Source organism: Mchenga conophoros, linkage group LG20, assembly GCF_057382185.1.
Source record: "Mchenga conophoros isolate Kocher_MC1m ecotype Shallow Benthic linkage group LG20, M_conophoros_male_GT1.1, whole genome shotgun sequence".
Lineage (NCBI taxonomy): Eukaryota > Metazoa > Chordata > Actinopteri > Cichliformes > Cichlidae > Mchenga > Mchenga conophoros.
This window is the reverse complement of record NC_140545.1, coordinates 6,044,230-6,059,274: the sequence shown is the minus strand read 5'-3', so window position 1 is coordinate 6,059,274 and position 15,045 is coordinate 6,044,230. Positions and strand designations below refer to the sequence as shown.

General features: G+C 39.7%; 1 protein-coding gene across 1 annotated transcript; it reads left to right on the top strand.

Moving 5' to 3' along the window:
• Positions 1 to 7,092: 7,092 nt before the first annotated feature.
• Positions 7,093 to 11,125, top strand: LOC146550213 (uncharacterized). Its single transcript, XM_085260830.1, has 5 exons — positions 7,093 to 7,355; positions 7,696 to 7,833; positions 8,028 to 8,168; positions 8,664 to 8,804; positions 10,571 to 11,125. The coding sequence occupies exons 1-5, from the start codon at positions 7,244 to 7,246 to the stop codon at positions 10,717 to 10,719; spliced, it is 681 nt and encodes a 226-aa protein (XP_085116956.1). The 5' UTR covers positions 7,093 to 7,243; the 3' UTR covers positions 10,720 to 11,125.
• Positions 11,126 to 15,045: the final 3,920 nt, after the last annotated feature.

Here is a 15,045-nt window from a genome sequence, read left to right as displayed (position 1 = left end):
ACCCGGTGCAGCTGTGTCCAAATCCAGCCATTTGCAAAATTTCAATCCTGCCCACATATCACTACAGGTTCTTAATCAATTTTGGCCTGTCAAAATGTGGTATGCACAGTGATGTGCACCCCAAAGCTCACCTTCACAGCACCTTTAAGCTAACAAGCATAACTGACAGAAGGCTACAAAATGAAAGCTCAAGTTCAAGGTTCAAGGTTCTTTATTTGTCACATGCATAGTTATACAAGTATAACACACAGTGAAATGTAGCCTGACACGCTCCTCGACATGTGCAAAAATTGGGGGGGGGTGTAGAGGAAGAACATTATATATATGTATATATATATATATATACATATATATACATATATATACATATATATATATATATATATACATATATATATATATATATATATATATATATACATATATATATATATATATATATATATATATATATATATATATATATATATATATATATATATACACACACACTGGGTGAATGTGCAGTAGTAGCAGCAAGCAGGTGAATTCTGTACATTAATATGAATAGATATCTGACTATTTTACAGGATAGACAATATAAACATATTTAAAATTAAAGGAATTGAAATGTACATTGTGCCTTGGTTTAGAGTTAAACACAGACAAGTTCAGCTGAAGTGGGAGACTTGTTATCATGCAACTTTAAAGACTGCAAAGAAAGGTCTGTGTATTCATTTGGAGGTCAATATATGTAATGCAAGGAAGAAAAAAAAATAAAGATTTATTACTTTACCTTTAGATCAGGACGTGTTTTGTTATATTTAATATCTCATTCTACCAGTGGCTCCCAAATCAAGCTTGTTAAAACAGGTTGCTGTGAGGTGGCTGTATGATAGCCTTCTTGCTGAATATATGATATGCTAATTTTGCTTGACTAAATGGTATAAAGCCTAAGAAGTTCTTTTGATGACTGTTTGGCTGAGGGTTGTGTGTGAGCCACACTGTACATGCAAAAGCTACATGAGACATATATTTTTGATGAAATTAAACTATATAAGACAACCCCTTCATTTTATTTATTTATTTATTTATTTTCCAGAATGGCCTTTAGTGAATTCGATCCAATACAGAAATGTGTGCTCATGGTTGGCTGTCAGATTGGCAGATGTGTTATTCAGACTATACACCAAAACATTGTGCATCAGAAAAAAACCCAAAAAACATTTGGTGCAGTTCTCCAAAACAGTCTGAGTTTCTCATGTGGCCCTTTGGGAAAATTAAATGGGCAATATTCAGACTATTTTACCCAGCCGTACATACACTGAACAAAAATATAAACGCAACACTTTTGTTTTTGCTCCCATTCCCCATGGGATGGACGTAGAGACCTAAAATTCATTCCAGATACACAATATAACCATCCCTCCCAAACAGTGGTCACAAATCAGTCCAAATGTGTGGTAGTGGGCACATCTGCTATATTGAGATAATCCATCCCACCTCACAGGTGTGCCACATCAGGATGCTGATCTGACATCATGAGTAGTGCACAGGTGTACATCAGACTGCCCACAACAAAAGGCCACCCTGGAATGTGCAGTTTTGTCTCACAGCAAAATGCCACAGATGCCACAAGCAATGAGGGAGCGTGCAATTGGCATGCTGACAGCAGGAATGTCAACCAGATCTGTCGCCCGTGCATTGAATGTTCATTTCTCAACCATAAGCCGTCTCCACAGGCGTTTCAGAGAATATGGCAGCACATCCAACCGGCCTCACAACCGCAGACCTCGTGTAACCACACCAGCCCAGGACCTCCACATCCAGCAGGTTCACCGCCAAGATCGTCTGAGACCAGCCACCCAGACAGCTGCTGGAACAATTGGTTTGCACAACCAAACAATTTCTGCACAAACTGTCAGAAACCGTCTCAGGGACGCTCAACTGCATGCCCGTCGTCCTCATCGGGGTCTTGACCTGACTCCAGCTCGTCGCCGTAACAGACTTGTGTGGGCAAATGCTCACATTCGATGACGTCTGGCACGTTGGAGAGGTGTGCGCTTCACGGATGAATCATGGTTCACATTGTTCAGGGCAGATGGCAGCTGAGAATGTCCCAGTTCTTGCATGGCCAGCATACTCACCGGACATGTCACCCATTGAGCATGTTCGGGATGTGCTTGACCGGCGTATACGACAGCGTGTACCAGTTCCCACGAATATCCAACAACCTCGCACAGCCATTGAAGTGGAGTGGACCAACATTCCACAGGCCACAATTGACAATCTGATAGACTCCATGCGACGATGTGTTGCACTGCATGAGGCAAATGGTGGTCACACCAGATACTGACCGGTTCTGGGTCCCCAGACCCCCAATAGAACAAAAAACTGTAAACTTCCAGGGTGGCCTTTTGTTGTGGGCAGTCTGAGGTACACCTGTGCACTACTCATGATGTCAGATCAGCATCCTGATGTGGCACACCTGTGAGGTGGGATGGATTATCTCAATATAGCAGATGTGCCCACTACCACACATTTGGACTGATTTGTGACCACTGTTTGGGAGGGATGGTTATATTGTGTATCTGGAATGAATTTTAGGTCTCTACGTCCATCCCATGGGGAATGGGAGCAAAAACAAAAGTGTTGCGTTTATATTTTTGTTCAGTGTATAATACAATCTCTACTCTTCTTGTTCGCGCTCACCTATGCTGATGTGGACTAAATGTAATGAAGAGGGAAAAGGAGAAGAAAGAGAGAGGTCCTTTTCCATCTGCTGGAGAGGAGCTAAAATAAAAGGTAGCCAAGGAGTACAAAACACATGAGCAGCAGTAATTTATTTACAATAAAACAGGCCCAGGGAATTTAAAAAGCAATAAAAGACAAACAAGAAGCCCCACTTATATATTATATGCACAGGTGTAACAGTCTTGAAACAGATGCTCTAGCACCAACCATCACAGAAATCACACTTTTCACTGGTTCTGTCTCACTGGGAAAGGCCTTCTACAGGGTTCCAACACTGGTTCCACAGACAATTCCAGTCCCATCTTCTTAGTATCCTTCTGACCTATCCATCCTGTTGCTGCTGATGCTCCGCTGTGGCTTGCACTCCTTCTGTACAAGCTCCTTGACTGTCCTCACCTCTTATCTTTATGCAGAGTGAGCAGGTGTGGATAATTTCTTTGAATAGTCACTGGTAGGTACATGTAACAACCTCAAAATAAATGCAAAAAATATACAAACATGCATAAAACTATATTATAAAACCAAACCAACAAAGCACACAGTATAAAAACATGAAAACTACTTCCACCCTGTAACACAAAGATACTGATTTAGTACCTGACAATCTGGCAAGTCAGAAAGAATGAATACATAAAAAACCCTGTCAGTGTCATGCTTTATTTACTGTTCTCAGGTCATAGTTTTCTTTGTTTCTCATTAGTCCATAAACACTAGAAGGCAACAAATTGACTGGATTTCTTTCATTCATCCTAAAATGTGAACTACAATAACAAAAAAGTGTTGGTGACTGTATTTGTTCTGAGGACATTTTTATTTCTGATCATCAGTTTTCTTTTTCACTTGTCCTTTGTTGTGTCTCTGTCTCCTGTTTGCTACATGGTTCGCTCTTCTTCTACTACTGTTAAATATTCTGACACTTTTAATGCATTTTTATTCCCTCAAGATAATGTTGATGTCTCAACAAAATGGGGTATTTTTGTTTTACAAAATATATTTTTTAACAAAAAGTGTGTCTTGTTATAGCCAGGTAAGCTGCTGTTTTGAACTCCTCTCCCTGGATAATTGCCAGTACTTGCTGTTTAATGTATTCTTGCTGAAAAGTTGAGTGCTTGCAGAAATAATATTAATAATGGATTGGATTTATATAGCGCTTTTCAAGGCACTCAAAGCGCTTTACAATGCCACTATTCATTCACTCTCGCATTCACACACTGGTGAAGGCAAGCTACGGTTGTAGCCACAGCTGCCTTGGGGAAGACTGACAGAAGCGAGGCTGCCATATCGCACCATCAGCCCCTCTGGCCAACACCAGTAGGAGGCAGGGTAAAGGACACAACGACCAGGACAGAGAGCCCAGGGATCGAACTGGCGACCTTCCGGTTACAGATACGCTTCCCAACCCCCTGAGCCAGGATCCAGACATCCAAGACATCCAAGAAAGGTTCTCCACTATAAAGAACTGGTCATGATTTATGCCTACTGGCTGAAGAAGCTGACTGCACTCCATGAGCATCTGGCAGCACAAATGAACCAACTGCCAGATCCCCAGTATTCCCCCCAAGTATCCCCAGAAAGGACCGGTCTCATCAAACTACCGGCCAGTAATCTCCCTCAGTACCACACTGAAGCTTGTGTCAGGCGTTAAAGGACTGGTGAGTGTCAGAACACCTGTCCAGAATGAGATATCAAACATCCATGAGTGCATCAGGACGATGGCCCCAACCGACTGCGTGCTTAGTGAATACCTCAGGCAGCAGAAAGCAGAGTAAGAAAAGGACCAAGAGGAGGAACCATCATGGAATGAAAGGCCCCTGCACAGTATGTACCACCGGTAGATAGAAGTGGCTGACATCCATAAATCCTACCAGTGGGTGGACAAAGCTGGACTGAAAGACAGCACAGAGGAACTGACCATGGCGGCACAGTAACAAGCTCTAAGTACAAGATCCGTAGAGGCTGGGGTCTACCACACCAGGCAAGACCCAAGATGCAGGCTGCGTAAAGACGAGGTCAAAATAGGACAAACCCCACAGGGTGGGCGAGAATGACCGAGCTAAGATCCTGTGGGACTTCCAGATACAGACAAAAAAACTGGTGATGGCTAACCAACCAAAGATAGTAGAAGTGGACAAGCAGAGGAAGTCGGCTGTAGTAATAGATGTAGTGATTCAGAGAAACAGAGGAAGAAGGAACATGAGCTTGAGAAGTACAAAGGGCTAAAAAAAAGGGCTCGAGAATATGTGGAGGGTGAAGGCAAAAGTAGTCCCAGTGGTAATCGCAGCACTCGGTACAGTGACCCTCAAGCTGGGCGAGTGGCTCCAGCAGATCCCAGGAACAACATCCAAGATCTCCGTCCAGGACAGCTGAGATACTGCACATGTATATGCTATATATGTTTCTATAGGTATGTGTGCGTGTATATGGACTTTTGGTAATGTTTTGAGATAATTCATTTTAATCTTTTATTTTATTTTAACTTTGTTAAACTTTTAAGAACTTTGTTCTTCTTTTCAGCACTTTGGCTGACATTTGATATCTTTCAAATGTGCTATACAAATAAAGTTGACTTGACTCTATGATATTTATCTTGAAATGTGCTATATTAAATGAAATTGTATTATTATTTAAACATACTAGTATACTGCAATGATCTATCTTATGATGGTTACTTTTATTTGTTTTTGTAGGAAACATTTCTTAACTTTCAATTACTTTGGGCTACATTTTACTGCATAAAAAAATGCTTAGACATGTTTTGTTTAAGCATTCTTTATGTTTTCGGGGTGGTACTGTACATCATGACACAGTACAGTAGATTATGTGTGCTGGCACCACTTTATCAAAATCAGGGGACCGAATCAGATAGTCTGGCAGTCCAGTCTCACAGCAGAGTGATCAGAAGTCTAACACAGACTGTGTCAGCTCATGCAGAAATAAAATACAATTGTGCCGACTGATATCATCTCATTAATTTGTCCCTATCACTACTATCATGGTTCATGGGTATGATATCATATAGTGATGTTTTTGATGTTTCATAGAGACAGAAGAATAATCTACAAGAGATAGAAGAAGAAAAAGTGAGCAGTGTGCAACAAGCCTGTTTGGAGCAGTAATCGAAATGCTCAACCAACAAGATATGAAAGGGAAGAAAATATTTAAAATGCATGTATGTGGACTGGATTAATCTTAGTGTATTCATTTTTTATCTAAAAAATAGTAATCTCACTTGTATAGATTAGTTGAGAGAGAATGAAGGGATAAAAAGAAATCCTAGCGATAAAAATAAGACTAAAAAAACAAAACAACAAATAACAAATGATTTTAAGGGATCCTCAGCCCTTCCCATGAGGGTGGCACGGATGCCCCTCCGGTGGTCCTCCTTGGGCTCTCGCACTCTGAGGCCTCTGGATGTCTGGGGCCTGGATCTCCTCCATGCCTGCTTCATGCCCTGGGGGACGGGGCTATGGCTCGCTACATCCTCTTGCAGACCATTACATGTGGAAACCATTTGAATACAAGCGCGCTGATCCACACAGGTGTGCACACGGGTGTTCACTGCTCGTAGACTTAAATTACACCTTTCTTGGCTGCTACTTCAAAGCACATTGTGGGCTGTCTGTCCTGCGTGCTGCACAACAACATTGAATATTTAGTATTTACTGCTGTTTACGCTTAGCTAGATTAATGCGATGGTGTTGTGTTTAGTATGTTGCTTTGGTTTTTTTTTTTTTTTTGCTTGTTTTCTATTCTTCTTCTCTCAACAGGTGATCCAGGAGATTTTTTTTCTCCCCCCCTTTCTCACTGTCCCTCTCCCCTTCTGTTTTTCTTTTCCTTCCTCTTCTTTCTCCCTTTCCTATCCCTCACTCATGTCTGTCCCGTCTGTAACATCTGAAAATAAAATATAATAAATAATAAAAACAAAGGTCGATCAAATGGACCAATACGGCAAGGCCATGATGATCCGTTTGGCAAAGTAAATCCATTGGGTATCCTTGTTGGTCTTCAGACAACAATTCTGATGGCTAAAGAACCAAATGGGACAGGCAAAAAAACAAACAAAAAAACAAAACAAAAAACCCCCCAAAAAACAAATGATTTTAAAAACATTAACAAGGACATATGGTACTGAACAAGAGATTAACAATTAGATTTCAGAGTACAAGCAAAAATATGTTATTTCCAAGAAACGATAAACCTTGGGTGCCAACAAGGTCTATTGCTATGAAAAAAAGTTAACATTGAAGCGGTGTTAATCTTCTTTATGACCATGTGGTTGTCGTCATGCTGGATAAAGAAGATACTGAAGTCTGTCTTGTTGCATTACTAATATGTAAACACAAGACTCATATCATCATGTGAGCAAAAAGAACAAAAAAATCAACCTTAAATGTGCCTGATATGACACCTTATTAGAGAGAATAAAACTCTAAACACACAAGGATCTGGCATCCTTTAACTGGCCTGTTCAGTCAGTGGTTGTGCACAATCTTTGGAGCAAGAGGTGAACATGGACAAACTGTCATCTACAGTTTATGTGTTGATTGTAGCACTTTGTGCATTTCCGCACTTTGGCACTGTTTTTCACGCACATGCTTTGAGAAGAGGTGGCATTTCGACAGGTGAGTTTCCTTTGTCTTTGTTTGCAATCTGTCTACTTATTGATTGTTTCTAAAATCAGGAGAATGCCCATGGCACCTTAATCTTGCTCTGTAATGTATGGGAATGACAACTATTGTAGAGACCAAATATGCTGTAACTATGATGGTGGAAAAGTCTGTGTCCCTCCTGTTTTCAGTACGTGTTACAATGTTTAATGTCTTCTTAAGAGTGTGTGTGAACAATCTCATTAAATAAAAGCACTCGAAGTAGTACAAAAATTACGTTTCTTCTAATAAAAGCCACATTTGCATTTTCGAGAGCTCCTTGTCTAAATGGATGTTCTTGTTTTTTTTTAAATAGCAAAGCCAGGAGTGTGTCCTGTCAGGTACTACATACATGCAGATTGTACCGAATCTTGCTCTAAAGACAGTGACTGCCACGATAATGAGAAGTGCTGCTCCAACGGATGTGGACATGAGTGCATGGCTCCAGTCATAGGTGAGAAATGAACAAAGTAGCTTTGTATTATATCTAAATATGTAGATTTTTTTCTCATTTGCTTTCTGTTCAGCAACCAATTTGGCAACCACAAATCACAGACTTCACACCTCATTTCCTACAGCTGATCACACTTCTTTCTCACTTTACAGCGTCAAGTCCATATTTTCTGACTGACTTTGTTTTCCTTTCAGTGAAGCCAGGATTGTGTCCTCACAGGCTTCCCGCAGCCCTTGGACCATGTGTTGAGTCTTGCTCGACAGACAGTGACTGCCACGATAGTGAGAAGTGCTGCTCCAACGGATGTGGACATGAGTGCATGGTTCCAGATATAGGTGAAAAAACAACAAAGCAGCAAAGACCACCCCAAAGTGAAAATGACCTACAGGATATCTGTTTATTATATCATCTGTATCATGTATATGAAGAATAAATTGTAAATTTGACTTAAAACTACAGTTTAATCATGATGGTACCTCATCACCAGTATGAGGTACAGTAGCCTCCCACTGGGAAACAGAATCAGGGCAAAACAGAGAGCTAAGAACTTGAACTAAAGATCACTAGGGTGAAAAAAAAGTTAAATAATGAGTCGCAGGGTAGAAATGATTATTGAATCAGACGACAGTGCTGAGTACACATCATCTTAAAAAGACAATAAAATGTTTCATATTTGTCACACACTCTTAGATAAGATTTTGGTTCATTTTTTAATCACAAATCACAGACTTCATACCTCATTTCCTACAGCTGATCACACTTATTTCTGGCTTTACAGCTTCAAGTCCATATTTCCAAATATCTTTATACTGACTTTGTTTTCCTTTCAGTGAAGCCAGGAGTGTGTCCTCTCGGGCATCCCCCAACCTTTGGACCATGTGTAGAATCTTGCTCTAAAGACAGCGACTGCACTGATAAAAAGAAGTGCTGCTCCAATGGATGTGGACATGAATGCATGGCACCTTACATAGGTGAGAAATGAACAAAGTGACTGTTTACAGCATATCTTTTGTATCACATCATATAAAACAGCTCGACATACACTTTATTTAATCCCACACTGGGGAAATTCAAAAGTTACAGCAGTAACTTAGTTACAGTATTTTTATTTTAAGAAATTTTTAAGAAAAAAGAGAAGATAAAAGATGATGAGTTGTGGATCATGTTGTGAAAAGTAGTTCTTCTTTATGACCATGCGGTTGTTTGGATGCTGCAAACAACCACGTGGTCACTGGGGTTCAATGTTGGGCAAGTTACTTTAAAAAGTAATTAATTATAGTTACTAGTTACTTCTTCAAAAAAGTAACTGAGTTAGTAACTGAGTTACAATATTCTAAAAGTAATTAATTACTTGAAAAGTAACTATTGCGTTACTTTAAAAAAACGTTTAACCCTCTGGGGTCCAGGGTATAATTGGCCATTTTTAACTACTTTTGATTTTACCTCGACATTTTACCTTTAAAAACTATTTACTTTGTCTTGTTTGGTATTATTCTTTTTAGCACAACCTCACGTGTCTGAATTTACAGTTATGTTTTTATTTTGACATACTGTATTAACACAACTGATCTAAAATCAGACAAAAACATAAAATCAGAGTAGAAAAGTTATATTTTTTACTGTAACAACCACAAACATGAATCATATCTCATAACTTTAAATGCAAATATAAATTGTCAGTTTTAAAATCCTATGCACAAGTTTTGCAAACAACAAAGTTATTTGCATCCATTTACCTTTTACCTTGATTTTTCAAATAACCATTTCAAACTATTTACAGAACAATCAGCTGTTCTGCATTCAATAAGATGCCACACAAATTATTTGTGCCACTCCAAAAAAATAATTTGTTTGTTTTTTTGCTCATAAGCAGAGAGTGCTTGCTAGCGCTGCCCTTAGACCAGGGGTGTCGAACTCCAGGCCTCGAGGGCCGGTGTCCTGCAGGTTTTAGATCTCACCCTGGGTCATCACACCTGAGTTCATTACCAGGCCTCTGGAGAACTGCAAGACATGTTGAGGAGGTCATTTAGCCATTTAAATCAGCTGTGTTGGATCAAGGACACATCTAAAACCTGCAGGACACCGGCCCCCGAGGCCTGGAGTTCGACACCTGTGCCTTAGACAGTAAACGTGACGAAACTATTGAGGAAAAAACGCCGCGTATATATTGTTTATCATGACTCTGGTTTTACGTGGCCCATCGACACAATTTAAAAACTGGTATATATCACCTTGTTGCTTTGTCTTTAAGTGGTCGTGTGATTGGCTCACCACGACTACTTTATTCTTCCTCAGTCAAACAGCAGCACTCATGCAATTGTTTTGCCCCCTTAGCTCCAGGTGTTGTGGTAGACAGTGATTGTGATTACCGTCCGCGGGAGCGCGCGCAGCTGCTTAAAGCTGTAGCGTCCAGATTACTTACGTAGTCAGCTACTTCCGTGCAATTGATATAAAATGCGGTAAGCTGAACACAGCTTCAACCGTCTGCTTGTTGAAAAATAGTAACGGACCGCGTTTTCTTGTTAGTAACTGTAACGGCGTTGTAACGATAGGAATAGTAATTAGTTAGATTACTCGTTACTAAAAAAAGTAACGCCGTTACTAACACCGTTACTTGTAACGCTGTTATTCCCATCACTGCTGGGGTTTAATAGCCTCATGGGATATTTTGCAGAGGGAAAGTGTAACACTCTCTGGTTAAAGTTCTTTGTCTTTAATGTTTTCTTATTTTTTTCAGTGAAGCCGGGAGTGTGTCCTCTCAGACTGTTGGATGACAGAAGGTGTGCTGAATCTTGCTCTAATGACATTGACTGCCCCGATAATGAGAAGTGCTGCTTCAGTGAATGTGGTCGTCATTGCATAGAGCCTTACATGGGTGAGATATGAACAATGATAAGTAGCTAACACTCCCTAAACACTTTTTAAGTGGTTAAAGGCATTTTGTAACAAATCATATTCTCTATTTTGGTGTATCTGTAAAGTCCCCCGAGCGGTGGTCACTTGAGGCCTCCACATGTGTGCCAAGTAGTACTATCATGATGGTCAGGGTGAGGGTGAGCTCTGCTGATTAGAAATCCCTTTTTTCTTTCGTTAACGTTATTAAGACTTTCTGTTTCTGATGATAATCATGTCTCTTACAAAGAAAAAGCGGTCTGTTTGCATTATTTTCTTGTTTTCTTATTTACATCATGCAATCTTACCTTAGTGTAAAAACACTGTATTCAAGAAACAGTGTTTCACAATGAGTAGTATATCTGTTCCACTTCTAATAAAAGAGTTATAGAATGATGCATTGTGTGTTGTTTCTTTATGTAAAACAATATAAATTGCCCCTCACCTGTTGATTTGCTACACATTTGTAATAGGCCTCTGATTTCAAAAGTCTGTGAGGTTCAACAGATCAAATGCAAACGTTTATGATGCTTAAATATTTGTATTTAACATTCAAAATGTAACTAAAATCAGTGCAAAATACATTTTTGGTAAAGGGCTAAAAAGCACACACAGATACAAAAAAAACAGAACCAAAAATAAGATAAAAGTCTGATAGAAACACTGAAACATGTTCTCCACCTGGTGGTGAGGACAATAGGTCATGCATTCAGGCCATGCCCTGTATGCACACTCGCCACACCAGACTCCATTGCTGCCAAGCATGCTGAAGAATGTTTAATGTCTACTGAAAAACATTTTAGACAAGCCTGTGAAATATTGGAAGAAGAATATTCTGTGGTAAGATGAGCCCAAAACAGAAATTTCTGTAGACCATAATACACACCATGGAGTTCAAAAAGCACTGCATTTCACCCCAAACAGTTTGGAGTTGGGAACATCCTAGTGTGGGGCTGTTTTTCATGCTTCCTATAACTAAAGGAAGGATGAATAGAAAAATGTAATGACACATTCTTGATTTTAAGAAAATCTGCTGTCATCTATCAGTAGACGATTTGCCTAAAATCCCACCTGAGCAATGCATGTGACTAGTTTCTCCACACAGGAGGCGTCTTGAAGCTATCATCACCGAGAAAGGCGTTTGTATGAAGTATTAAATACATTTCCAGCAAGGATGCTCCCCTGTGTCATTTCTCATTATTACATGTAATTTATGGACATATATGGGTTGATGTCTTTGCATGTGTGAATTGGATGGGTTGTTGACGACATCGGGTGAGAATTTCATGTCAATAACACCTTTAGAAATGAGTCTTGTTACATGCTCAATTATCCAGGTAAAGAAATCCCCAAAATTTGATTTTATTCATCTGGACGTAACGTTTTCAGTGGGAGAAGCAAATCTACTTGTAAACAGTATGTTTACATAGTGACTGAAAGTTTCTCATTTCAGTCACTCGAAGTCAAGAAGTCAATTGGTTGAATGACGTAACATTTCTCCGACTGAGAATGATACTGTTCATTCTGTCTAGATGAATAAAACCAACTTTTGGGGGCTATTTATTTAGAAAATTGATGACACATTGTCACAAACGGCAGCAAGACTGCCCCCGTGCTCACTTGGTTGGCATCCACCAGGATTGTAAATGCACTATCAAAATATGGAGCTGCTAAAACAGGAGGGAAGCACAACAAAGGCTTTACATTGTCAAACGCTAGCTGACATTGTTGAGATGAAATTATTTCAAGTGCCTTAATTCTATGCTTTATATGAACTAAAATGCCATATAACCATATAGTGTAGTATTAAGTGGACACGGCCCTGAAATAAAGGCATTAGACTACATGTCCTTGGGGCGTAGAATGCTGTAGACTCTCACCTACGCTTGCCTGGGAAAAAGTAGATAACAGGGGACCATCTTCTAGGGGAAAGTTACTGAGACACTGTTGTTTAGACTAGAGTGAGAGAGCTGGTAATAAAACTGTTAGGCGCGCGTCACCATTTTGAGATCTGCGGCAATGTGTCATGCAGGACGCACACTTCAACAACTCAGTCAGTGGGAATACAACAGTGGAAAGGTTTTTACTTTGACTCTTTAGGAAAGCAGAACGCCTTTGGAAATCAACTAAACTTGAAGTTCACAGGCTTCACTGACTTTTAAAGTTTTGAATTGTGACGCTCCTGTTTACATTTAGGATCTTTTAGAGCCTCACACTCCCTCTTGCAGCCTGAGATCATCTAATCAAAGGCTGTTCGTAGTGCCCCGAACATGTTTTAAAAAACCAGAGGTGATAGATCTTTTAGAGCGGTGGCCCCCAGGTTGTGGAATTCTCTCCCTCCATCTTTACGTTGCCTGGATTGTATTTATTCTTTTAAACATCATCTTAAGAATAATTTATTTAGACTAGCTTTTAATTAGATTTTTGCTGTAAGTTTGACTGTACTGTTTTATGTTCATCTGTTTTATAGTATTGTGGAGAGTGCTATATAAATCAATAAATCAATAAAGTAAAACAAACCTCTATAATAACTCTCCAAACCCCAAACTCTTTGGAGTTCCTTCTTTGTTGTTGAAGGAAGATGCTCCTCAATTGTTGCAACCTTTGCTGTCACATTGGCCACAAGCCCTTGTCACACCACACGGCCAAGATAGATCACCATCACCTTAGCAAACTCACATTTAGCCAAGTTAATAGTAAGCTTGGCATCAGCCAGTTGATCAAACAATGCTTGCATGTGATGAAGATGAGCATCCTACTTGTCAGTGACCCTCTAAGCCGGTTACAGCTTTATTCCTAAAGCTGTAACCGTCCACAGAGGGTCCTATTCCTCTGTGGGCCAACCTGCATATAGCCAATAAAGCATTCATTCATTCATTAATCACTGAAATGCTGCCAGAGCATTTCTTAAACCAAATGGTATGACTTTATGAGAATAAGGAACTAAAGGGGTGGTGAAAGGTGATATTTCCTGTTCCCGTGCCTACAATGGCACCTGCCAATAACCTTTAAGCAAATCAAATTTACTTGAAAATGTGGCCGATCCAACCTGGTCAATACAGTCATCCATTCGTGGGAACAGAAAAGAGTTTGTTACAGAATTGACTTTTAAATCTATACAAAATGTTTTATCTGGCTTTGGCACCAGGATAGATGGAAAAGCAATGTCATTTCAGAGCATAAAAGAAACTTCAGCACCCATTTGTTTAAGCTTTTCCAGTGACCTGCGATAGAATCACTTCTTAACTGGCTGTACATCTCCAACATCAATATCATGTTCAACCCAGTCAGTGCAAAATGGTACATCACCAAACAAACAGGTATACTTTAACCACTAAGAAACAGACAAAACAGGGTGCACAATGTCCTTAAAACTCTGACTAGAATTTTGGTCACTTATATGATACAGTTTGAGTTTGTTTATAAGACAAAGCTGAACTGACTTTGTCCAACAAACCAATTTGAGCCTGAACAATAATGCATGAAAGGCAATTCTCTTCATGTATTAATCACCAGGAGATGTGGCATGTCCATTTGACAGCTGGTACTTTCTCACTTTTACTTGAGTAAAGAAGCTTAATCGGTACTTCAACTTTTACTGGAGTAGGTTTTTTTTTTAACAATAGCATCTGTAATTCTACTTAAGTACAGAATATCTGTACTTTTGCCAACTCTGGTCATGAGATGGTAAGGACTACAGATGAATTTAAAAATAAAAAAAGAAAGAAAGAAGGAGCACAGGAAACTAGTGAAGTGCCAGGGGCTGAAGGAACAACTGAGCAGATGTGGATGTCACTTATATGATACAGTTTGAGTTTGTTAATAAGACAAAGCTGAACTGACTTTGTCCATTTTGATGTTGAAACTAAATAGTTCAGATCAGAAAGCTTCTCTGACCATATGAAGGTCTGTATATCAGGCCTGAAGTGGAGATCCCACAATTGGAGACGGCACCACAACTTGATCCCCAGGATTAAACTGACGATGTTGTGTGCCACAATCATTCACACTCTTCATTCCAGTCTGTGCCTTTTGCCATAAAACCAACTACAAACAATTGGCGTCTAAATCCATTCACAATGACAGCCAAGGTTTTAAGTGGTTCTGAATCAACCCCATTATCCTTTAATGCAGCCAAGGGTCCATGCGCACTATGTCTGAACACAAGCTCATTAGGGCTCAAGCCTGTGCTCTCCTGGACTGCCTGTGTGTGTAATGTTTATGAGAACTCCTTACTGAAACTGGATGTAAATATTTGACTCTGTTTCTCATCTTAATATAATGCCTCTCATAATGCATTCTTGAATGATTTTTTCATCG